The sequence below is a fragment of the Muscardinus avellanarius genome (assembly GCF_963383645.1).
Source record: "Muscardinus avellanarius genome assembly, chromosome: 1".
In the NCBI taxonomy this organism is placed as follows: domain Eukaryota; kingdom Metazoa; phylum Chordata; class Mammalia; order Rodentia; family Gliridae; genus Muscardinus; species Muscardinus avellanarius.
In genome coordinates, this window is record NC_137786.1 from 7,984,616 (window position 1) to 8,009,883 (window position 25,268).

The 25,268-nt window shown below is 39.9% G+C and overlaps 1 protein-coding gene across 1 annotated transcript in view; it reads right to left on the reverse strand.

Annotated features, from left to right (window-relative positions):
- Positions 1-729: 729 nt before the first annotated feature.
- The window catches only part of TAS2R1 (taste 2 receptor member 1), a gene marked incomplete at both ends in the record, with an annotated part of 44,813 nt that continues 20,274 nt past the window's right edge, over positions 730-25,268 (reverse strand). The window contains 5 exons of the mRNA XM_080698279.1: positions 730-962; positions 4,852-4,915; positions 5,269-5,367; positions 7,912-7,935; positions 14,107-14,222. Of these exons, the coding sequence (XP_080554405.1) occupies positions 730-962; positions 4,852-4,915; positions 5,269-5,367; positions 7,912-7,935; positions 14,107-14,222 (536 nt within the window). The remainder of the gene's footprint in view (positions 963-4,851; positions 4,916-5,268; positions 5,368-7,911; positions 7,936-14,106; positions 14,223-25,268) is intronic.

Sequence of the window (25,268 nt, forward strand, 5' to 3'; positions counted from 1 at the left end):
AGCAGTGAAATCACATTTATCATTACCAACTCACTCTGTGGCTTGTATAATGATTCCTAGCAGTAAGATTTTGGATGACCACATATGCATACTAAAAATTGTATTATAACATAAATCAAAATACATTTTAAAAGGCTATACAAACTCATGCTGGCACTATAAATGTAGAAAAATACCAGTTTTTTTTAATCCTCTCTCACATTTGACATTTTAAATCTTTTAAATGCTGCCATTTTGAAAGGCAAAAGTATATCTCATTTTAACTTTTATCTTTAAAATTATTAGATTGGGCATATTTTCATCTATTTATTAGTCATTTGTATTTTCTTCTGTTTTGCCTTTTTAAAATATGCCCTTTGCCCAGTTACTTTTTTGTTAATAAATAGAGATTACATTATGCAACTACATATGTGAATTATACATAACAGATATTAGATAGAATGTAATTTTTATAAATTACACTACAAATACTTTTAATGAATATCTCAATTATCATTTAATTATACTCATGATATCTTTTTCTACACTAAAGTTTATTTCACGTTTGTTAGAATGGTTTAACTTGAGAGCATAGAGCAATACAATTTATAACAGAAAGAATGTTTATCTAATAGAGAAGAAATGGCTAATTAATGATTTAAAAAAACTTTAAAATAAAATTTTTGATTAAATGCCTTAAATAAAATTTAAAAAACTTTCAAAAAACGGTCTCAATGCCATTATGGAGCATTATATCAAGCTGTAAAATCCTAAGAGCATTCCTCCCAGGACAGGCAGCAGGGCCAGGAGCAGGGCGGCTCCCTTCTCTAAGTCTGCCTCTTCAGCAGGTTTGGGCTGATGCTCTAGGTGTAAATACTGGAGAGAAGTGAAAGGAGTCTCACACTTCCCAGATGGTATCACCTTATCTTTAGGAAATGCAGGAGGTGTCACTAAATGAAAACCATTTAGAACTAATTTTCTTCCTAGAAAATCACAAGAATGTGTCGCTATTTAAAAAACTCAACAGTCTTCCTCTATATGAATAATGGTCATTTTGAAATTGAAAGGAGGAAAGAGTCTATTCATTATAGTTAATAAAGCTAGCATATCTAAACATAAATTTATCAGGGTTGTCATAACCAGATGTAATGGCACACTGCTGTAATCTCTGTACTTAAGAAGCTGAGACAGGAGGATTGCAGGATCAAAGTCAGCCTTCGCAACTTAGGGAAACCTGTAGGAACTTAGCAAGACCCTGTTTCAAAATAATAAACAAAAAATGGGGCCAAAGGTGTGGCTTGGAAGTAGCATAGATCTGGATTAAGAGAGAAAAAAGAAAGTCATGGGACTGGAACATATATTTCAATATTAATATTTTACTAAAGTTATAAAACAAGGCTTTAGTAAATAGAGACATGCCGTATCTCTGAGTAGAAAGACATCATAAAATTTTTCAAGTCCATGTGTAAATATAATAGAACCCCAATTAGGATTCAGATGGGCTATTAATTCATTTTGGCCTTGCTTTTGTAACTACAAATTGATTATAAATTTAACATGGAAGAATAAACTTGTTAATGTCTGAGAATGTTTTGGAAAAAAACATAAGAGGGGACTTACTTACAGATGTTTAAATGTATGTTAGAACTACCCTAATCAAAACTATATGATATGACATAGAAGACAAATTAATAAGCAAAGGAGAACAGAGTCCAGAAACCAATGAAAAATGCTTGATTTTTTAACATATAATAAATGATACTTGAACAAATATCTAATACTTTAGAAGGAAAATACAGATTTATATCAAATTATAAAATGATTTCTAGATGGATTTAAGACAAAATCCACTTAATGTTATAATAAAATATAGAAATTATATTTTTTGTTTCTAAACCATCAAGTGTGAAAGCTGCTTCTAAGTTTGGTAACCCAGATGTCTGTCATACAAAAAAAAAAAAAAAAGATCCCGCCTGATCTGTGAGGACATATACATCCTATCATATCACAGGTTAGGATGGATATAAGACCTCTAACTAAAAAGAATTAAGTCATCCAAGATTATTTGATTTGATAGAGACAAAAAAGCAGCTACTTGGATTAATAGAACGTTTAGCCAGTGTGAATTACTCACATTTTTCTTTGCCAGTAGTTATATCTAATGCGCATATGCATCCTAGAGCACTTGCTGAAGCAGTTACCTGGGCCCCACCCCTGCTTTCTAGTTGAATGGCAAGTGAGGAGCTGAGATTGGGCGTTTCTAAGGTCCCTGCTGCTTGGCACGACAACTTATCTACCTATACAAAAATGTCATGGTGCTAACATACACTAACTAGGGTACCATCAATGAGCACACGTTTTACTCCAACTTATTTGAGGAGTGCCCCCGTAATGGGCTGTGTGAAGTTAGGCTAAGAGGAGTAAACAGGTACCAAGGATCAAGGTCAAACTCCCTTAGCAGAAGAGTGGTTCTGTCAGATAAAGTAACATAAATTCTGCATAATTATGTCACTCAGAAAAAAAGATTAATGGCTTTAGTGGAAATAGCAAAGCAATGGCCCCAAGCATTCTTTTCTTCATAAAAACAGCCAGGAAACTGGCAACACTCATCACAACCAACTTCTTGAGGACTCTGGGAATTAACGAAAGGCTCACAGTAACCCAGGGAGTGTTTATTCAAGAATAAATGGTTGAATTCCAGTAGGACCAATGAGCTTAGAGAATTTTAATTTGCCTTGGTCCTATCCCATGTTCCTCAGCTCAGAGGAATCTTATAAAATGAAAGTCTGTGTTCCTGTGGCAGCCCAGAAGCCCTGGAGGTAGGAAACAGAGCTGGAGCTCTTGCAAAGCCCACCCCATTTCTAGAGAATTGTCATTACTTGACCTGTCTCAGAGTTCCATGAAATTGTCCCATTTGCAAGGCTATCTGTATTTGACATGACATAGCCATTACCAAGCACAAAATCCTTCATCTCAAGAGACATTTGTTGAGAACAATCATATTGCCTTTGCATGTGCATATGTGTCAGGGCCCACTCAGCTTGACCGGGATGGGGCGGTGGCTCAAGATGGTGCCTAGGCATGTTGCCAAGTCACAAGGCTCACGAGGCTGGCGGTGCCCTGAGCCTGCACAGTGAGCCCTATCAGGCGCCCTACGGATGATCAATGATGCAGCGCCTCGTGCTACCACCAGCCCGCCTAAGAGAGGGTTAGAAATGTGCATGCCCTAGCTGTGGGAAGCTTGGGGTTGGTGGAGTGATTATGAGACTGATATATATTTGCCTGCTGTGCACATTGAAGGAAAAGCATTAAAGAGGGGAAGCATTAAAGAGGAAGCATCATCAACAGACTCAGCATTAGTGTGTTCTTTCCCAGGGCTCTGCAGGACGGAGCCTTAGGGATGGGACACATATGTGGAACTGGGGATTGAACCCAGTGCCTCACGCATGTTATGCAAGTTTTCTACCAATGAGCTGTATCTCCAGACCTTCTCAAGAATAATTATAGGCATTTAATGTAACTTTTTAGCTGCCTGAGGTCATAAATATCAAGTGGGATAAACAATGGACAAAATGGAGAGCTTAGGAAGAAAAGCTGGGGTGTGGGATAGTCAGAAGAGCTTAGCAAAGCTCGGACACGTCCCTGGGACCCTGGAAGGCATGTGCATGTCAGTACTGCACACAGGCTCTAGGCTATGTGCATGCTCAGAAAAGACTGACAATGTCTGAAGCTCTCACCTCTGGCTGACCTTGAGGCTCTGTGCAAGCAGAACGGGAAAATTAGGTAAATTGTCGACTAACTAGTTGAGCCCTGAATAAGTGCCCCAACACACCTAGAGATCACCTCGACAAAAAGGCAGAGATTATTGGTTCCAAGCAATAGAAGAAATTTCTGTCCAGTAACTGACTATTAACCAATTGAATAGAGTCATAATTGGCCACATATGAAAAAGAATATAAATTGTGCAGAATTAGTTCAGACAAGGCAGGAAAAATAAAACAATAGCCAGCAATTACAACAAGAAGATATAACAGTAAACTTAGAGTGGCAGGACCTGCTTTCATAACTGCTACATTATGTCATTTTAAATGACTAGTTTTAAACAACAACAAAATCCTATGAGGTATGTAAATAAATAGAAAGGAATGGTCCATATTACCAGTGTAAAAAGCAACTAGTAGAAATTATCTTTTAGGAAGAGGCCCAAACATTGGAACTACTAGAAAAAGGTCTCAAGTAAGCTGTTTTATATATGTTTTTAAAATGAGTTAAAAGTGACCATGTCTAAGGAATTAAAGAGAAGTATGCTGAGAATATCAGTAATGCAATATAAATTTATTTTTTTAAACAATGAAATAAAACTCTTCAGTTAAAAAGTACAAAACTGTCAGGTATGGTGGCACACACTTGTAATCCCAGTACTTGGGAGGCTAAGACAGGAGGATTGTGGGGGTTCAAAGCCAGCCTCAGCTACTTAGTGGGGCTCTCAGCAACTTGGTGAAACCCGATTTCCAAATAAAATATAACAGAGGTCTGGGAGTATAGCCCGAAGGTAGAAGGCCCCTGGATATTGTCCCCAACACCACACACACACACACACACACACACACACACACACACACACTGGCTGGGGAGATGGTGACCTAAGGAAGCAACACATACCAGTCCTGCTGAAATCCAATCTCCATTGCCTTAAAAACAGCATTCTACAAAAGCCAGAAAATACCATAACTAGAAAAGTAACACCGTAACTACAAGGTGATCAGAGAGTAGAAACGAAACCCTCCTGCCTAGTGGCCACAGGCACCACAATGGAACCATCGTGCCTCACTGCACCCAACTTCAGAGATGAACAGGAACACAACCAAGGACCTGAAGTGAGCAGCTGCACATCACTGGAATCATAAGCCACCAGTTCTTCCTGCACAATCACTGGCTACAAATCCAGCAGTGGCAGCTGAGCTCATCACACCCTCCAGAGATCCAGAGCAGCACACAACAGCACCAGAAAAGAAACCCACCCACCTTGAGGACATGGCACTGCAGTGGTGCCATCTTGTCTCACTGCACCAGGCTCCAGAAGAAAAAAAGAAAACAACCAAGGATCTGAAGTGAATAGCTGCAGATCATCAGAATTTTAAGTCATCAGTTAAATCTGCACAAACAACAGCTACAATGTCAAGAAGTGGCAGCCGAGCTCAACACATCCTCCAGAGATCCAGACCGGCACTCAACAACACAGACAGTAAAATTTGAGATATTTTTTAAAGAACTGAGTACTGGACTGACCTGGTGTGGCAGCCAACACCTCTTGGTCTGCTGGCCCAAATCTGTGACTGCCAGTTCCAGCTCCACAGCCCCAACAAATTCTGATGAGTTATCCAAGAACTTGAAGTGCAAAGAGGAGCAGAGCTCCAACATCTTAAGAGACCAGCACTATGCTTCAGGGACAGAGAAAACAATAAAAAAGCCCATGTGGTCACCAGAAGGTCACTCTGAGACAACAGTGGATGCCCTCTGCCAGTGTGGATAGGGAGGCACAAGCCCAGGGATGGAAGGTGAAGAATGCAGACCCAGAAAGCACAGAGCCCACATCTGGAAGTGCAGAGCTGAGGGTCTGAAAGTGCAAAGCACAGAGCCTAAGATTGCAGAGCAAGGGTGGAAAGTGCAAAGCCAGGGCCGGAGGGTACCAAGCCTAAGGCCTGGAGGCATGGAGCGTAGGGCCAGAGAGAACAGAGACTAGGGCCAGAGAGTGCAGTGTCCATGCCAGAAAGCACGGAGCCCAGGGTGGAAAAATGCAAAACCTGAGCTTACACGGAACTCATTTCCAGTGACACTTCACGTCCTGACACCTGAGCACAAAGCTGTCAGAGGAAAGAGAGAGGAGAAAACACACAGGCTATGGAGCACATGAAAGACAATGGAGAAATACTTCAAAATCCATTACAGTGAACAGACATACAGACATTATACAGGCTCGGGCCCTATATATGCAAATGAGCAGAATTGCTGTTTTTTAATTTTTCTTTCACACAATTGCTAGTTCTTTTTGGGCTTTTTCTTTTTTTTTTTCCTTTTTTTGGTTGCTTTTTGTCTTTGATTTATAATTGTTAGTTTCTCTCATTTGTTTTGTTACTTTATGCATGTTTGTTTGCTTCCTCCCCCATTTGCTTTTTACAAGCTACTTCCCTCTAGCTTACTACTACTTCCCTCTAGCTTACTACTACTTCCCTCTAGCTACTTTTTTCTCAATACATTTTTCCCTTACTCTATCTCCCTGTTTTATATTCAAGCTATTTTATATCTCCATACCTAAATACTCTGTACTAACTATAAGAATTCTACTATCTTACCTTCTATCATTCTCAACTAGATACTACTTAATTATACTTAAATTCTTAATCATATCCTCTACTTTATCTGACTCCTGTATCCATCACTCCAGCTCTCCCACCGTGCACCCAACCCTCACCATTGAAAAAAGCACTACTTACCCATCCATGAACCTGCTGACTACTCTAAATATCTACAGTGGAGATTGGATCAGACAGATTATCCACAGGGTCACACACACAAATTCAAAAGATACCAAGACAACAGAACAAATCCAACAACTCTAAAAATCTGAGAACTAGTAACAATGAAGAAATAAGAGAAATCACAAATACTGACCTACAAAAAATGCAAGAATTCCAAATCCTGATTTTCAGTATGATAAAAGACCTCATAGTAAGTGTACAGGAAATGAAAGAAGAAACGGAGACATTAATAAAGAATCAGAAAGAGGCCTGGAATGAAATGAAAGACCCAACAAATGAAGACAGCAATAAAAAGAAATTCTGGAAGATTAGATGAAATGGAAAACAGAATATCACTGTTAGAAGACAGTTCATTTAAAACTGAAAGCACAGTAAATAACATAGAGAAGACATTACAACAATATAAACTAAATATCTAACAACAATGAGACAATATGAAACAGTATAACTTACGAATAAAAGGCACTAAAGAAGGAATAGAGGTAGAGACCAAGGGTATTTGTAATCTCTTCAGAGAAATAATTTCAGAAATTTTCAAACATGGAAAGAGTCTTGGAAATACATGTACAGGAGCCATACAGAACACCATTAAGACATGATTAAAGAAGGACCTCCCCAAACCATGTACAAATCAAAATGACAAACATAGAAGCGAAGGAAAGAATTTGTGTGTGTGTGGTACTGGGATTCCTAGAAATCCTTCTACCTCCAGGCTATACTCCCAGACCTATTTTTATATTTTTTTAATTTGGAAACAGGGTTTCTTAAGCCAGTGAGGCTGGCTTTGAACCTGCGCGATCCTCCTGTCTCCGCCTCCCAAGTGCAGGGATTACAAGTGTGCGCCACCATGCCTGGCCTTTAGGAAAGAATTTTAAAAGCAGTGAGAACAAAAGAACCAGTGACATACCGGGAAAAACAATAAAATTTACTCCAGACTTTATAAACCAAGTCATGAATGCCAGGAGACACTGGTATGATGTAATCCAGTCCCTGGAAGTAAGCAACTTCCAACCCAAACTGTTATATCCAGCAAGGTTATTATTCAAAATTAATGGAGAAACAAAAGTGTCTCAAGATAAGCAGACTCTCAAAAAAATTCATGAATACAAAGCCAATATTAGAGAAAGTACTTAAAGAAATAAATCATAAAGAAGAAAAAAGAAGCAAATTTCAGAACCAGAGAAGAGATTAATTTGATCAGTGAAGCAACTAAGCAAAGAAGAAATAACATTATATCAAACAGAATATATCATACAAAATGGCAGGAAACAAAAATTATACTTCAATAATAACCCTGAATGTCAAAGGACTTAACTCACCAATTAAAAGACATAGACTTGCAATGTGGATTAAAAAACACAATTCAAATATACACTGCTTGTGTGAAACTCACCTTATAGCTAAAGACTTTCATAGGCTGAAATTGAAAGGATGGAAAAGACATATCATGCCAATGGAGACTGAAAACAAACAGGGGTAGCAATGCTGATATCTAATAAAATAGACTTTTAAGCTAAAACACATCAGAAGAGACAAAGCAGGGCACTTTCTTTCATTAAACAGAACAATCCATCCAGAAGATTTAATGATAATAAATGTTTATGCCCCAAATATGGGTGCACTTAAACAAACTCTTCAGGACATAAGATCTCAAATAGACCTAAATACAATATTGGGAGACTTCAACGAACCACTAATGCCACTAGATTGACCTTCAAGGCAAAAGATGAGTAGTCTCTTCAGAACTGAAGAAAAGTATGAACCAAATAGATCCAATGGAAATATATATCGAATATTTCAGCCATGAATAACAGAATACACATTCTTCTTAGTAGCCCATGGAAACTTCTCCAAAACAGATCACATCCTGGGCCACAATGCAAGCACCAGTAAATTCAAAAGATGTAATATAATTCCCTGCATTTTTTCAGATCACAATGGATTGAAAGTAGAAATCAACATCAGAAAGACCAAAAGAAACTATTTAAATACATGGAGGTTGAATGATACACTACTGAATGATGAGTAGGTAAGATCAGAAATAAGGGGAAAAATAAAGAAATTTCTGGAATTAATAAAAATAGAGACACAATATACAAAATCTTTGAGACACTTTGAAGGTGGTGTTAAGGGGAATGTTTACAGCATTGAGTGCCCACATAAGAACAGAGAATCCTCCAGTAAACAACCTAATGACACATCTTAAGATCCTAGAGGAACAGCAGCAGTATAATCCCAAAGCCAGAAGAAGGCAGGAAATTATTAAATCAGAGCATAAATAAACGAAATAGAGAATAAAAAGAATACAAATCATTAATAAAAACAGAAAGCTGGTTATTAAAAAGATTTGTAAGATTGACACATTCCTTGCCATCCTAACCAAAAGAAATAGAATCATCTCAAATATAATGAGTTGAGTTGATATCAGAAATGAAAAAGGAGACATCACCACAGAGAGGGGAAATTCAAAGGATTATCAGAAACTATTTTGAAAATTTATACCCCAATTGACTGAAAAACATGAAAGAAATCAATAGATTTCTAGGCACATATAACCTACCTAAATTAAACCAAGAGGACATAGCAAGGCTAAACCAACCAATAGCAAGCAAAAAAGATACACACACACACACACACACACACACACACACACACATATATATATATACACACACACACAGTAATAAAATTCTCCCATCCAAAAAAAAAAAAAAAAAGTCCAGGCCAGACAGGTTTCCAGCTGAATTCTACAAAACACTCTGAGAAGAACTAATCCCAATACTCTACAACTTGTTCTGGGAAACTGAAGGAGATGGAATTCTCCCAAACTCCTTTTATGAGGCCAATATCACATTAATACCAAATCCAAATAAAGACACATCAAGAAAAGAAAATTACAAACCAATACCTTTGATGAACATAGATGCAAAAATTCTAAACAAAATACTAGTTTTATGCATTCAAAACCAAAATCATGAGAATTGCACACCACGACCAAGTTGATTTCCTCTCAGAAAAGCAGGGCTGGTTCAACATAAGCAAATCAATACATGTTATTGACCACATAAATAGAACTGAGAACAAAACCACATGATCATATCAATAGATGCTGAAAAGAAGTGTAACGCTCCTGAGTTCAATTCTCTATCAAAAAACAAAAACAAACACAAACACAAACAAAACAAAATAGAACACTAGCTAATGTGAAAAATTTACATGTCTCAATAGCTGATATGAGGAGGCAGTGATTTTAAAAATAGTGTGCCAGGCGTGGTGGCACACACTTGTAATCCCAGCGCTTGGGAGGCAGAGACAGGAGGATCGTACTGGTTCAAACCCAGCAAGGCTGGCTTTCTTAGAAACCCTGTTTCCAGATAAAAAATATAAAATAGGTCTGGGAGTGTAGCCCGGAGGTAGAAGGGTTTTTAGGAACCCCAGTACCACCAAATAGGAAAAAAAAAAAAAGAAAAAAGAAATAAATAGTGCAATGGCAGATGTCAAGAAAAGACCCAGGTTCTTGGCTGTGATACAATGACTGAATGTATTGATGCAAGCCCCAATGGCCAATACCAGGAGACCAACAGGAATGTGGAGGGCCAGGAAATGACATGTCCAGAAGAGTAGCCATGGTGGTAATCTGTCCCCACCCAAACAGAGTCCATCTGTCCCTTTGGATTTTTAAAAAATTTTTAAATGCTTTGCTACTGGAGATTGAACCCAGGGGCATTCTAGCTTCAGCCTACACCTCATCCCCATTTTACTTACACCTCTCCTTTTTAATATAGTCCTTGAGACTCTTGCCACAGCAATAAGAGAAAAGAAGGAAGTCAAAGGAATTCAAATAGGAAGAGAGGAACTAAAACTATCCTTATTTGCAGATGATATGATTCTTTATCCAGAAGATCCAATGAACTCAACCAAAAGACTTCTGGAACTGATTAACCAATTCAGCAAAGTTGCAGGATACAAAATCAACCTAAAGAAATCAGTTGCTTTTCTTTATGCCAAAAATAAATCCACAATGAAAGAAATAAAGAAAACTATTAAATTTACTGTAATCTCTAAACCAATAAAATACCTAGGAATAAACCTATCCAAAGATGTAAAAGACCTCTACAGAGAAAACTACAAAACATTAAAGAAAGAAATTGAAGAAGACCTTGGAAGATGGAATGATCTCCCTTGCCCATGGATAGGCAGAATAAATATAATCAAAATGGCCATTCTTCCAAAAGTGATCTATAGATTCAATGCAATCCCTATTAAAATACCAATAACATTTCTTATAGACCTGGTAAAATCAGTTATGAATTTTGTATGGAGAAAGAAAATACCCAGAATAGCAAAAGCAATTCTCAGCAACAAGAACCAGGCAGGAGGCATCACAATCCTGGACTTCAAATTATACTATAGAGCAATAGTAGTAAAAACAGCATGGTATTGGCACAACAATAGGCAGACTGACCCCAGTGGAACAGAATAGAAGATACAGAAACAAAGCCACACATCAATAGTCAATTGATCTTTGACAAAGGGGCCAAACTCACACACTGGGGAAAATACAGCCTTTTCAACAAATGGTGCTGGGAGAACTGGCTATCCATTTGTAGAAAGTTGGATCTGAATCCTTACTTCTCACCATGCACAGGAATCAACTCAAGATGGATCAAAGACTTAGAAATTAGACCAGAGACTGTGAAGTTATTAGAGAAAGGCATAGGATCTACACTCCAACATATAGGCACAGGGAGTAACTTTCTCAACAAGACTTCCAAAGCGCAGGAAATTGAAACAAGAATTAATAAGTGGGATCTCTTCAAACTAAAACTTTCTTCTCATCAAAGGAAACCATCAAGAACCTAAAAAGGAAGCCTACAGAATGGGAGATCTTTACCAGCCACCACTCTGATAGGGGGCTAATATCCAGAATATACAAAGAGCTCAAAAGACTCTACACCAGCAAAACAAACAACCCAATCAAGAAATGAGCAACTGAAATGAATAGACATTTCACAAAAGAAGAGATATAAATGGCCAATAGATACATGGAAAGATGTTCAACATCACTAGCCATCAGGGAGATGCAAATCAAAACTACACTGAGATTCCATCTAACCCCAATCAGAGTGGCAAACATAAAGAAATCAAACAACAACCATTGCTGGTGAGGATGTGGGGAAAGAGGAACTCTTTTACACTGTTGGTGGGAGTGCAGGGTAGTTCAGCCACTATGGAGATCAGTATGGCGATTCCTTAGAAAACTGGGAATAGATCTCCATTTGATCTGGCTATAACATTCTTGGGTATCTTTCCAAAGGGGTTGAAATCAGAGAACTACATTAACATATGCATACCCATGTTCATAGTAGCACAGTTTGTAATAACCAAAATATGGAACCAACCTAGATCTCCATCAAGAGATGAATGGATTGCAAAATTATGGGAAATACACACAATGGAATTCTATTCAGCTATAAAGAAGAATAAAATAATAGCATTTGCAAGAAATGGAAGGAACTGGAGAACATTATGTTAAGTGAGATTAGTCAAGCACAGAAAGGGAAGGGACGTATGTTTTCTCTAATATGCCCAAGCTAGGGAGTAGTGGTAATACCAGAGGGACTCCAGATGATGGAGGGGAAATCTCAGCAAAGCTTGAATGGAAAGATAGGAGAGGAAGAAAGCTGAGGTTGTCTAATGAAGGAGCTATATATGAATATGTGTAATGGTATAAATATAACATGGTTAACCTGGACACTCTCAATTGGGTGGGGGGAGGGAAATGGAGGGGGAAGGGAATGAAGCACAATCTAAATGTACACCACTTTCAATATGTTCCACTTATAAAAAAAATAAATAATAAATAAATTTTGAAATAGGGTCTTGCAATATTGCTGAAGACCTCGCTAAGTTGCCACAGCTAGCCTTGCACCTATGATTCTCCTATCTCATCCTCCCTAGTGTTGAGATGAGTTGCATGTGCCTTTATGCCTTGCTCCTGAAGGCTCTTGAGCTGCTCTTACCTGCCGCACACTTGACTCCCACTCACTGGTGGGCTTGCCATGAAGAAAAGCAAGTTTACATTGGGTGTGATCCCTCCAGAGATACAGAAAGTCTACAGTAACTCTAGCCACCAACCAGACACCATGATGCAAGGGCTGAGACAAGGAATTGCCCTTGCACTGTGCTGATATGTGTGTGTTTGTGTGTGTGTTTGTGTGTGTGTGTGTATGTGTGTGTGTGTGTGTGTGTGTGTGTGTGCGCGTGTATGTGTGTGTGTTGGGCTACAGAAGGGAGAATGAAAATTTAGAAATTGGGGGACCAAAGTGCTACCAACAACACCTTTATCTCTGCAATTCTGGGGTTAGTATACCCTTTGTGAACTTGGGAAGCATCCTGACCCATCCTGTTGTCCTCTTCACTTCTCCTTGCTTGGGATGGACCAATGCTGGAAGAATGGAAGATAAGAAAGGGAGGGAGGGATGGAGCCAGACCCACATCTGAGGCTATATCTTTGGGTGGCCAAACAAGAGACTGAGGGCTTTGAGAACTGGCCTAATCCTGCCCCCACACCAGCCCCTGAAGAAACACCAGAGGCTCCAAAGGCTTCTTTTGATTCTGCACCTGTCCCCAACCCATTTTCCCCCAAAATAAAACCCCACTGATCATAAATTTTATAAAAGTCACTGTTGTGGCATTGCCAATTGTGATAGGTATACTAAAAGAAGCTTTCCTAAACTCTCAGGAACAAAAATTTCAGTTCACCTTGCTACAAGAAAAGTGAAATTAGTTTTCCATTCTATACAAGATGATATTAAAAATTGTTGTCAGAAGAAGAGACATGTAGGAAAAAGATAAAAAAATTAAGAGAGAAATGAGTTTTACAGAGGAGCAGTGTCAAACAGTCTGTGCCTACTAATCAGAACAAGATCTATGGCTTTTCTGAATGCAAGAGGCTGGGGTTTTGGTAGCTTTTTAGCATTTAAATCTGCATAGGTAGTCGGGTGTGGTGGCGCACGCTTGTAATCCCCGCGCTTGGGAGGCTGAGACAGGAGGATCACATGGGTTTGAAGCCAGCCTCAGCTACTTAGTGAGGCTCTCAGCAACTTAGTGAGACCCTGTTTCCAAATAAAATATAAAAAAAAGGTCTGGGAGTATAGCCCGGAGGTAGAAAGCCTCTGGGTTCCACCCCCCAGTACCACCAAAAAAAATAATAAATAAAATAAAATAAGTCTGCATAGGGTTTTTCCTTCTGTTTTGATCAAATTCTGTATTCTTTCTTCCTTAAGTGGGTTAGGAAGGCCTCTGACCCTACAGGATAGGAGACCTAGAATGGGGCACGTCTGGGAAAGGCAGAACCCTGCCCACACCATCTGCAAAACCTCCCAATTTACTGGTATAAAGTTGGTCCGGGCATCTCCTTATGATTTTTGAGACATTTTATCTTAGAAATTTTGTCTTATTTATCATTGTTAATATAATTTATAACTGTGTCTTTTTATTGAATCAGTTTTGTCAGTAGTGTATGTGAGGAGGTTTTCTAAAAACCAGGTTTTGCTGACATAGACTTTCTTTGCCTTCTGATTACATCTTCACTATCATCCTTTTCTCTCTTCCTGCCAGTAAATGTAGATGGGATGCTCTTTAGAACAGGAGCCACAGCAGGGACGAAGGTACAGTCTCTGTCCCCAAAGAGCTTTTGTTCTACGTGAGAAGAAAAGAACAAATGAATGAATAACATATTGGCAGGTAGCACTTGTTGCTACAAAGAGAAATTAAGGTAGGTGAGGACATGGGAGATGATGAATGAGGAAAGGATGGGAAAAGAACTCTCCATCGAGGTGACATCAGGGCCTGAAAGAACCAAACTGCCCATGTTCTGGGCAAAGGAAAACCACATGCAAAGGCCCTGAGGCAGGAGGGCTTGTATGTCCTCTGAGCCACTGTGGGTTCTTCAGATGAAGGAAGAAAAAGGGAGTTAGGGGTGAGGGGTGGATTCAGAGCTCCAGGGCTCAGCTTTCATGAGATCTTGCAAACTATAGGGAGTATATCATTTTACCTTGAAAATGAGAGAGCCAGGCAGCAGAGGGTTTGGAGCGGGAGTGGAAAGAGCCAATTTTATATATGGACCTATGACCACCACTGCTATGTGATGGCCTCTCCTGCATCTGATTCTGCTTCTTAGAATTTGTTCTGTTTGGGCTCAGAAGCCCAGAAAAGCAGGATCCACCAGGGAAAGGTGAGCTAGAGTGAACACTGGATTTGGACCCTGCTAAGAAGAAGGGAAGGGGCAGGCAAGAGTTCACAACATAGGCTTAGGGTGAGAAGGCATGTGGAGGGTCTCTGACCAGGCAAGTCGCCCCAGAGTTGAACAAGTGGCAGAAAACAATTATCTATGGTTAGATGAGCGCTCTCTCTTCCTCTCTCTCTCTCTCTCTCTCTCTCTCTCTCTCTCTCTCTCTCTCTCTCTCTCTCTCCCTCTCCTTCTCTCTCTCCCTCTCTCTTTCCACTATATTTATTATTAGTTAGTTGCATGAGCAATACATATCATTTATAAAAAAATTAGAGAGCAGCGCCATATTGCCACCGGCGGCAGCAGCACCGAATTCAGCGAGGCCAGTACAGCTACATCTGCGCACTCAAGAACAGTGAGTCAAATTGCGGGCCACAGAGGAGAAATCCCAGTACTGTACTCCCTGGGTCTTGACCCAGTGGGGGAGGGGCTGTGGCAGTGATATCACACCATAGGAGAACGTGCAACCTGGCACCCCCCACAGTCTAAAGCAGCCTCTATCGACTCTCTGGGTCGGAGACTCTGTGATAAAACCCAGTAAAGGAGTAGTGGGGTCTGAGATACTACAGACTTGAGATCCAGAGCACCTTAAGTGAAGTCATAGTGACCCAAGGGAAGAACCCAGAGAAGGCACAAACATCCGAAATCATGGGAAAGAGGAATAATACTGGAGCAATAAATGCCCACAACCCCACAACATCAGAACCTGATAAAACAGAAAATCAGAGATTTCTAGAAGATCAAATCAGGAAAATAACTGTAGAAATAATAGAGGTGCTTCGAAAAGAACTCAGAGAGAGCCAAAAAGAGATAAAGGATGCAATTAATGAAGTAAAGGACTCAATTCAAAGCACAAACAACCGATTAGAACACATGGAGAACAGAATCTCGCTCTTAGAAGATGAGCAATCCAAAAATGAACGCATAGTTTCTAATCTAGAAAAAAGTATCCGACAGCAGGAATCTGATATTGAAGAAATATGGGCCCATTTTAAGAGAGCTAACCTAAGAATAATTGGAATAGAGGAGGGAAAAGAAAGTGAAACCAAAGGGATCAACAATCTCTTCAAGGAAGTAATAGCAGAAAATTTTCCAGACATAGAGCAAGAGGTCGATACACAGGTCCAGGAAACTTATAGAACTCCCTTTAGACAGGATCGGAGAAGAGGATCCCCACGCCACATAATTGTCAAAATGACCAATGTGGAAGCCAAGCAGAGAATCTTAAAGGCAACAAAAGCAAAGGGCCAAGTGACATTGAGAGGCAAACCAATTAGAATCACTCCAGACTTCCCAAACCAAGTCATGAGAGCCAGAAGGGCTTGGAGTAACATATTCCAAACTCTGAAAGAAAACAACTTCCAGCCAAAAATTTCCTACCCAGCAAAACTTTCTATCAAATTAGATGGAGAAATAAGAAGCTTCCATGACAAACAGAAACTGAAGGAATTTATGTCTTCAAAACCAGCACTAGAGAAAATACTCAAAGAGATTAACTACAAAGAAGAAATAGATAACACACACCAGAACTAGAGAATCAAGATTTTCCATCCAACAGACAACTAAGATTGGTTATCTGTGGAGATTCATTATTTATGTTAGTCTTTTACCTATCTCTAAAGGGTATTGTTTGCCTTTATTGTTGTTAATTTTTAGGATTTCTAGTTGGAATATTAATATACCTTCAGATATAGCAATTGGAAATATTTTATCCCATTCTATTAGTAACTGTTAACTCTGTTTACATTGTCTTTGAATATAAAATATTTTTTTTATTTTTTAGGGAGTTTGTATACGCTTCTGTTGCCTGTGCCATTGAAATCATAACCAAGAAATCACTGCCAATTTCAATGTTGTGAGGTTTAATGACCCAGATTTTCTCCTAAAAGTTTATAGTCTTAAGATTTATATGTAGGTCTTTTATCTATTTTGAGTTAATATTTGTATATGGGATTAGGTAAGGGTCCAATTTTATTCTTTTCCATGTATTTATTATTTTTTAACAATATTTAGTTAAAAGATTAATATTTCCACCACCAAATATTCGTGGAAACCTTGTCAAAAATAACTTGACAATATAGGGAAGAATTTAGCTCTAGGCTTTTATTTAACTCCAATGGTTTATATATCTGCCTTTAGAATAGTACTACACTGTGTCAATTATTGTAGCTTTATATGGTTTGAAATAAGAAAATATATATCTTCTAGCTTTGTTCTTTTTCAAGATCGTTTTGGGTACCTAGAGTCCATATTCCATATTAGGATAGATTTTTTTCTGAAAAATAAATATATAAATATATGATAGTTTCACCTAAAAAATAGAAAAAAATAGATTCTCTGGTAAGAAAGAAAGCAAAAAGAAATATTGAAATGTTATCTTTAAGTCATCAAAAGCTTGGTATCAGACAAATGAAACTGTTATGTGAGATTATAATTTTTAATTTTAGATAAATTGCCATAATACTAGATGTCAACTACTAAGTCAAGCATGGGAGGGAGGGATAGGGAGAGAATGGGGTGGGGATTGGGTGGGGGCTGACTGGGAAAAGTGTGCATGTATGTCTACAAAAGTATGTATCCTACTATGTTGTATGAATACAGTGCACCAATAAAAAATAAATAAATAAATAAACAAATAAAAATAAAAAAATAAAAAATTAGATATTAGAAAACACATAAAGGGTAGAAGAAATCAAGTCATTTTATATTGTAAATCTATAGATAGGCATTGCTAATATTTTAGAATATACTAATCCAGTTTTCTATGCATTTATGTAAGGACACATAAATGTAACTATTGTATGCTATGATGTCTGGTTGCATTTTAAGCTAACTATTGCACTTAATGTTTTATAAGCATTCTCATAGCAATATTCATATTTTAAATGAGTGAATACCGTATTGTATGGTTATATTTTAATTATTTAAACACTTTCCTGGTCTTTTAGGTTTGTCAACATTTTTGCATTCACACACAACTTTGTAAGGAAGTTCTCCAAATTTACATTTTGGGTACTTATCTCATTATTTCTTAATACTAGACTCTTGGATATGGTATTGTGAGGTCAAAGAATTCAAGTTTCAACTCTCTAGCTATATTGGCAAATAGTTCTGTAGAAGTCCTTATTTAAAAATCCCCATCCCCAGTGTGAGTTTTCACCCCACACTGTAATCAGCACTGTGTACTTCATATTCTTTCATTTTGTCATCTGCAACTGAACTATGGTTCTGCCTATCTGTACTTAACTGCCTTATTCTATATTTTTGTTACTAAACTTCAAGCACTCAGTGGTCTATTTGGAATTGCCTAGTTCATATCTTTTGCCTCCTCTACAGCACACACTGTCTTTTCTTGTTGCTTTTGAGAGTTCTTGCTTTATTAATATAAGCTCTGTTATATGTGTTGTGAGAGTTTCCCAATTTTTCTAATATTTACCAAGAGGTCCTTTACCTATAGAGATATCTTAAAATTGTTGTGTGATCAGATCTTTGAAGCTGCTAGCTCTAGCATCCATCACATAATGACCTCTCCTGTCCCCAAATTCTACAAATACTCAATTTACTTTTCTGCTGATAAAGATTTATATTTGCATTTTAACCCAGCTGGCAACCCTAGGCCCATTAGCAATCTGGTGAGAAGGAAATTTAAAACAAAGTCACTCTGTTACACTTGAGCTTCTCACTGCACTAGCCTTTCTTGTGCATGCCTGCTGCCTGCATTCCTTGCACACTGGTACCCCCATTGCACTGATACTCCTCATGAGAGGAGCACCCCTGGCACTCCAGTGCCCGTAGTTACCCTTGCCCTCCCTGCAGGGTAAAAGCGCCTCTCCAGAGTCATCAGTCTCATGTAGAGTAAATTCAAGTGAGCCTCTTTTTTCTGCAAGCTGTCCTCAGTGGGGCTGACCCCAGGCCTCGGAGAGGCCCCAAAATACACATGGAGGGAGGATGAAGGATAGCCCCAACTTATGGCTTGACCTTTCCCCTCCTGTGTCTGAAGAAGTGATGGATGGCCCTGCTGGAGACACTCGTGCACTCCCTTTGGAAGGCTGTCTGGCGCCCAGTGCCCCTCCCTGCAGACGGGCATGGGCTATGGAACCCGAGCTTCCCGCCTTTCCTCACTCTCTGAAGTCGCCTCCATTTTCTGTGCCCCAGAAAGTCACCCAGAGAATCAAACAAAAAATCAATTCAAAAGTCATTCCAAAAATGCTAAAACCATATAGGAAGTTATGAATATCTATTTCAGTATCACATATGAGGAAGAAGAGGAAGCGGAGTGGATGCAAAGGGAAACTTGCCAAGTGCTCTGTGCGGGTTATGTTACTATCACCTTTAACCTCACTGTATACACAGCACTGATTAAAGAAAAATTACATAACAAGGAAAACCCCAGAACTCTCCTTAGGTGTGGCCACAAATAAAAGGAAGGGGTCCAATCCCTCATCCCATCACCTGGTGCTGGGGATAAAACCTGGGGCATTCAACCTCTAAACTACAAACCAGCCCCTCCGTTTATTTTTGAAACAGGGTCTCACTAAGTTGCTGAGGGTCTTTATAAGACGCTGAGACTGGCCTTCAACCTGCCATTCTTCACCTCAACCTCCCAAGTACTGAAATTGCAGGCATGCACCACTATACCTGGCTTCTACTTCTGAATCCCACAGAACTGGAATCCTCTCGTGATCTCTGGCCAAATGCAACTGTGAATTTTGTGCTCATAAATGTCTTCAACCCAATGGATATTTTCAGAACACATGTGAACGCACTCAGTACAGTGGAATCTCAGCACTCCTGAGACAGAGCAACTGCTCTGAGGGGTAATAAATGTGGTTCAGAACAGGAAGTCAGAGAGAAAGACAAAGAGTGAACGTAACTGTGTCAAATAACACAATTCAGAGTTTTATCTGGAAAGAGATATTAACAGAAGCTTGATGTCCTATTATGTGATGGTATGATTAGCACAATGGCCACGGATTACTTTTAAATTGCAAAATTGCTTGTCTATATACTTATTGGTCCATTTGTAAAGTGAAACACAGGAGTTCCTCTATCACGGTTGCTCTCAATTGATGGGGCGAGGAGGATATTTTTGCTTCCTGGGGACATTTGGTGTTGTCTGAGGACAGTCTTTGTTTTTACAGCTGGGAAAGACACCACTGGCATCTAGATGGCACTGGATGTTGTTAGCACCCTGCCGGGCTCAGGACAGCCCCTGTCGCTGCTCCCCTCAACACAAACAACTATGTGGCCCCAAATGTGCACAGTATTAAAGTAGAAAGACCTGCTCTACAACAACGAGGGAAAGGACTCCTTCACTTCCCCTGGGAATCTCTCTTAGTTTAATCCAAGAAGAAAATGTTGACCTAGGCCCGGGAAAACATGAGCGAGCCACAGAAAGAACAGTCTGAAGAGACAGGAATCACTGCTAAGTGGATGGGAAGTTCCCAGGAATGAGCTGTTTATGCAGGCGAGGCTAGCCTTCTCCAGGGTCTTGTTATCTCCATTTTGGGACTTAACCATTCTCCACACTATCAACATTGCCTGCAAATGCTAGGTGGAACTAACCAGGCTGTCTGTGGGATAGACCTTTGCTGCATTTACCAAGTGCTAGACTATGGGAACACCGGGTCAAGGGGAGCTGCAGCCAAAGGCCCTCAGTCCTACCTGTCCTTCCTCTCAGCCTCAGCAGTGATGATCAGGTCTCCTCAATCTCTCTTCCTATCTCTGGTCTCCAGAAAACATCCCCTTGAGCTACCTACTAGTTTTTCCACACACCCCATTTCACTTTTTTGTAAATGAAGATGAAAAAGTAAAAGGTACTTCATAATTATTTATTTATTGTTGGTACTAGGTAGAGGGGTATTCTACCTCGGAGCTACACACAATCCCACTTTTTCTTAAAATAGGGTCTTACTAAGTTACTGTGCACTGGTTCCAAACCTGTGATCCTCTAATTTCAGCCTCCCAAGTACTAGGATTACGGGTGTGCTCCATCCTGCAGGACTTCAACAATTATTTTATTTTATTTTTTGTGGAACTGGGAATTGAACTCAGAGGCATTCTACCTTTGAGCTAAACACGTAGACTGTTTTTTTTATTTCTTATTTGGAAACAGGGTCTCACTAGGTTGATGAGTCTCATTACTTGCCGAGGCTGTCCTTGAACCTGAAATCTGTCGGTTTCAACCCCCCAAGTACTGGGATTACAAGCATGTGCCACCACACCTGGTTCTTCAACAATTATTTTAAAAGAGAGATTTACAAATAAAATTCTCACTTTTGGTACCTATTAAATTAGTAGATTTGAAGACAAAGAGATAAAGAAGATGAAGAAGGAGGAGAAGGAAGAGGAGGAGGAGGGGGAGAGGATGAGTGTGGTGGCACATGCCTATAATCCCGGCTACTTAGGAGGCTCAGAAAGAATCTCAAGTTCCAGGCCAGTCTGAGCAGTTTATGGAAACACTGTCTCAAAATAAATAAATAAATAAATTAAATGAAGAAAGGAAGGAAGAAAGGAAAAAAGGAAGGGAAGAAGGAAGGAAAACTGACATTAACCAGCCATGTTGTTCAACATAAAAAAAAAAACCCAGAACACTGGCACGTTTCTAGGAGAAATGCAAATCTGCACCATCCCAACAAAAGAATTTGCCAATACATTTCTCATCCACTGACCTAATAATCTTCATTCTCAGAATTTTTTCTAATTGAATTATAAAAAGTATGAAAAGTGCACAAAAATGTCCCTTAACATTATCTGCGATAGTAAAAGTGGAAGCAGCTGCATGTGGAGGCACACATCTTTCATCCACGTACTTGGGAGGCTAAGACAGGATGATCTCAGGTTTGAGGCAATCAAACTATGGTAACTCAGGAGACCCTGTTTCAAAATAGAAAGTAAAATAGGACTGGGGATGTAACTTAGAGGTTGAATGCCCCTGGGTTCAATACCCAGTAAAACACACACACACACACACACACACACACACACACACACACACACTCACACTCACTCGAGCAAACACCCTCAAATAATGAAATAGAAAAGTAAATGTATTTTTTTGTGTGTGTGCTACTGGGGTTCCTGGAAGCCCTTCTACCTCCAGGATACACTCCCAGACCTATTTTTAAACTTTTTTATGTGGAAACAGGGTCTCTTAAGCCAGCGAGGCTGGCTCCAAACCAGTGCGATCCTCCTGTCTCTGCCTCCCAAGCATGGGGATTACAGGCATGTTCCACCACACCTGGCTGAAAAGTAAATGTATTAATTCACTTTTCAACAAATATTTACTAACTGTCACTATTTCTGGGTATTGTGCTACATCAGCTTAATAAAATATTTCTCAGCCATTAAAATAATCAATTAGAAAATATTTAACACAAATAAGTAGCATAGGAATGAAGAAAATGGCGACTGTGGGACACAGCACATCTCAGTAGATGTAACAAGTGAAAATCAACTACCAAGAAGACAGCTTCTTGACAAGAAAAGCAAAACAGCAAAGATACATACAAACAAAAACACAAAAAGAGAAACTTGGCGGAATAAAATCCAGCCGTCAGAACATGAGATAGCAGAGTCTGAATGCATGACTGACCTGGTGAACACCACTTATGCGGAGCCTGTGCCATTTTGGGCCTCCCGCTGGAGCCATGTCTGCCAGCTCTACAGCCCCAAGAAATCCTCAGCAAGAAAGCCAAGGACTTGAAGTGAAGTGAGTGGCTACAGAACTCCAACATCATAAGTAACCAGCACCACACTTCAGGGACAAGGGGAAAAAAGATCCAAAAGCCCATGTGCTCGCCAGAATCCTGCACCTACAGCAGCACACTGTGCCCTCCAGTAAGGTAACTAGTTTTTCACAGGACAACCAACCAGAGATGACCTGGAGTCCCCCATGGGCTAGGATTTGGCAGTTTACTCTTATTTAGTCAGGCTATAACCTACAGAGACACAGGAGAGGCCCATAGTACTCAGGATGCAGTACCTACAAGGGATCACAGAGATTACTCCAAGATTACACCCTCCACCAGTAAGGGCAGGGAAGTGCAAGCCCAGGAAAGTTCAGAACCCTGCCTTTTCATGGAGCCCATTTATACACCTACAGTCCTGAAACCTGAGTGCAAAGTGGTGAGAGTGAGAAAGGGGCACAGGCACTCAAAAAGTGAGTCTGACAACTGACAATAGGTTATTGAGCAAATGAGAAATGTTGGAACATGTCCCAGAACCTACTATAGTTAGCAGACATTATATGGCTGAAAGTATCTACACAGAACCAGGAGGACTGCAGAGGTTAACTCAGCTCTTAATGTGTATATTTGAAGCATCGCTTTTTTCATTGGTATTAATGTTTTTATTTTTGTTTTTTATTGTTGCTATTGTTAGTTGGCTGGTTGTTTTGTTATTTACTGCATGTTTGTTTGCTTCCTCACCCATTCCTTTTACAAGCTTCCTCCCTTTATCCTATCAACTCTCTTCTCTCAAAAGTTATTTTTTTATTTCTGTATCTCCTTGTCTTCTATTCAGTCTATTCAATCTATTTCATATCACTATGCCTAAATACTCTAAGTTGACTACACGAATCCTACTATATATTCACTATCTCTGATCTCAACCAGATACTAACTTATTATACTTAAACTCTTACTCAACCTGGATGTATCCTCTACTTTCACTATTCCTGTAACCATCACCCCAGCTCCTTCCCCCCTCACCTAACCCTCACCATTGAAAACAACAACTGGACTTTCAGGAAGATGGCGACGGAGAAAAGCAGGGCTTACGAGCCCTGCTAACAACAAATCTCTATTACCACAAAATCAGTGCCTTTCATAGCCAGAAAACACCATCAGCAGAGAAACAAAAAAGGTAAATACAAGGGACAGAGAAAAAGAGGGCTGAAAAAATGAGACACCAGAAAGAAACCAGACCGCAGTGCTGCAGCCAGAGCCGCGGCATGGAGCCGTGCGGACACCATCTTTCCTTCCAGCACCAGGCTCCAGAGAAGAGGGGAACTCAGAACGGAGCCCAGAGCCAGAGAGGAGATACACTGGCCTCACGGCTGAGGACACAGCAGCAGCGCCATACTGCTGTTGGCAGTGGCAACTTCACCGGACGGCACCAGACCAATGAACTCAACATCCCACCAGGCTCCAGAGAGGAGCGGTGGACAGCGAGCCAAGGTGAGCTGCTGTGGATCAGCTGGGTGGGATTCGGCAGATTTTTCGGTGCAGGGAGCAACTAAAGTTCCCAGGGGCTGGACTCAGCGCACCCTGCAGGGACTCAGAGCGGAGCTCAAAAACAGAGAAGAAATAAGCCAGCCTCATGGCCGAGGGCATGACAGAAGTGCCATATTGCCACCGGGGCAACAGCAGAGAATTCACCAAGTCCACTACAGCTCCATCGGCGCACTCAACAACAGTGAGTCAAATTGCAGCCCCTAGAGGAGAAATCCCAGAAATCACAATATAGTCAAAACTCCATGTAGGAGAATGCCCAGCCTGGCACCCCCCCCCATGGTCTAAAGCAGCTTCGATTGACTCCCTGAGTCTGAGACTTTGTGATACAACCCAGTAAAGGAGTAGTGGTGACTGAGATACCACAGAATCGAGATCCAGAGCACCTTAAGTGAAGTCATAGTGACCCAAGGGAAGAACCCAGAGAAGGCACAAACTTCTGAAATCATGGGAAAGAGGAATAACAATGGAGCAGTGAATGCCCACAACCCCACAACATCAGAACCTGATAAAACAGAAATTCAGAGATTTCTAGAAGATCAAATCAAGAAAATAACTGCAGAAGTAATAGAGGTGTTTTGAAAAGAATTCAGAGAGAGCCAAAAAGAGATAAAGGATGTAATCAGTGAAGTAAAGGCCTCAATTCAAAGTATAAACAACTGATTAGACCACATGGAGAATAGAATCTCACTCCTAGAAGATGATCACTCCAAAAATGAATGCATAGTTTCTAATTTAGAAAAAAAAATCCAACAGCAGGAATCTGACATTGAAGAAATATGGGCCCATTTTAAGAGAGCTAACCTAAGAATAATTGGAATAGAGGAGGGAAAAGAAGGTGAAACCAAAGGGATCAATAATCTCTTTAAGGAAGTAATAGCAGAAAATTTCCCAAACATAGAGCAAGAGGTCGATACACAGGTCCAGGAAACTTATGGAACTCCCTTTAGACAGGATCAGAGAAGAGGATCCCCACGCCACATAATTGTCAAAATGACCAATGTGGAAGCCAAGCAGAGAATCTTAAAGGCAACAAAAACAAAGGGCCAAGTGACATTCAGAAGCAAACCAATTAGAATCACTCCAGACTTCCCAAACCAAGTCATGAGAGCCAGAAGGGCTTGGAGTAACATATTCCAAACTCTGAAAGAAAACAACTTCCAGCCAAAAATTTCCTACCCAGCAAAACTCTCTATCAAATTAGATGGGGAAATAAGAAGCTTC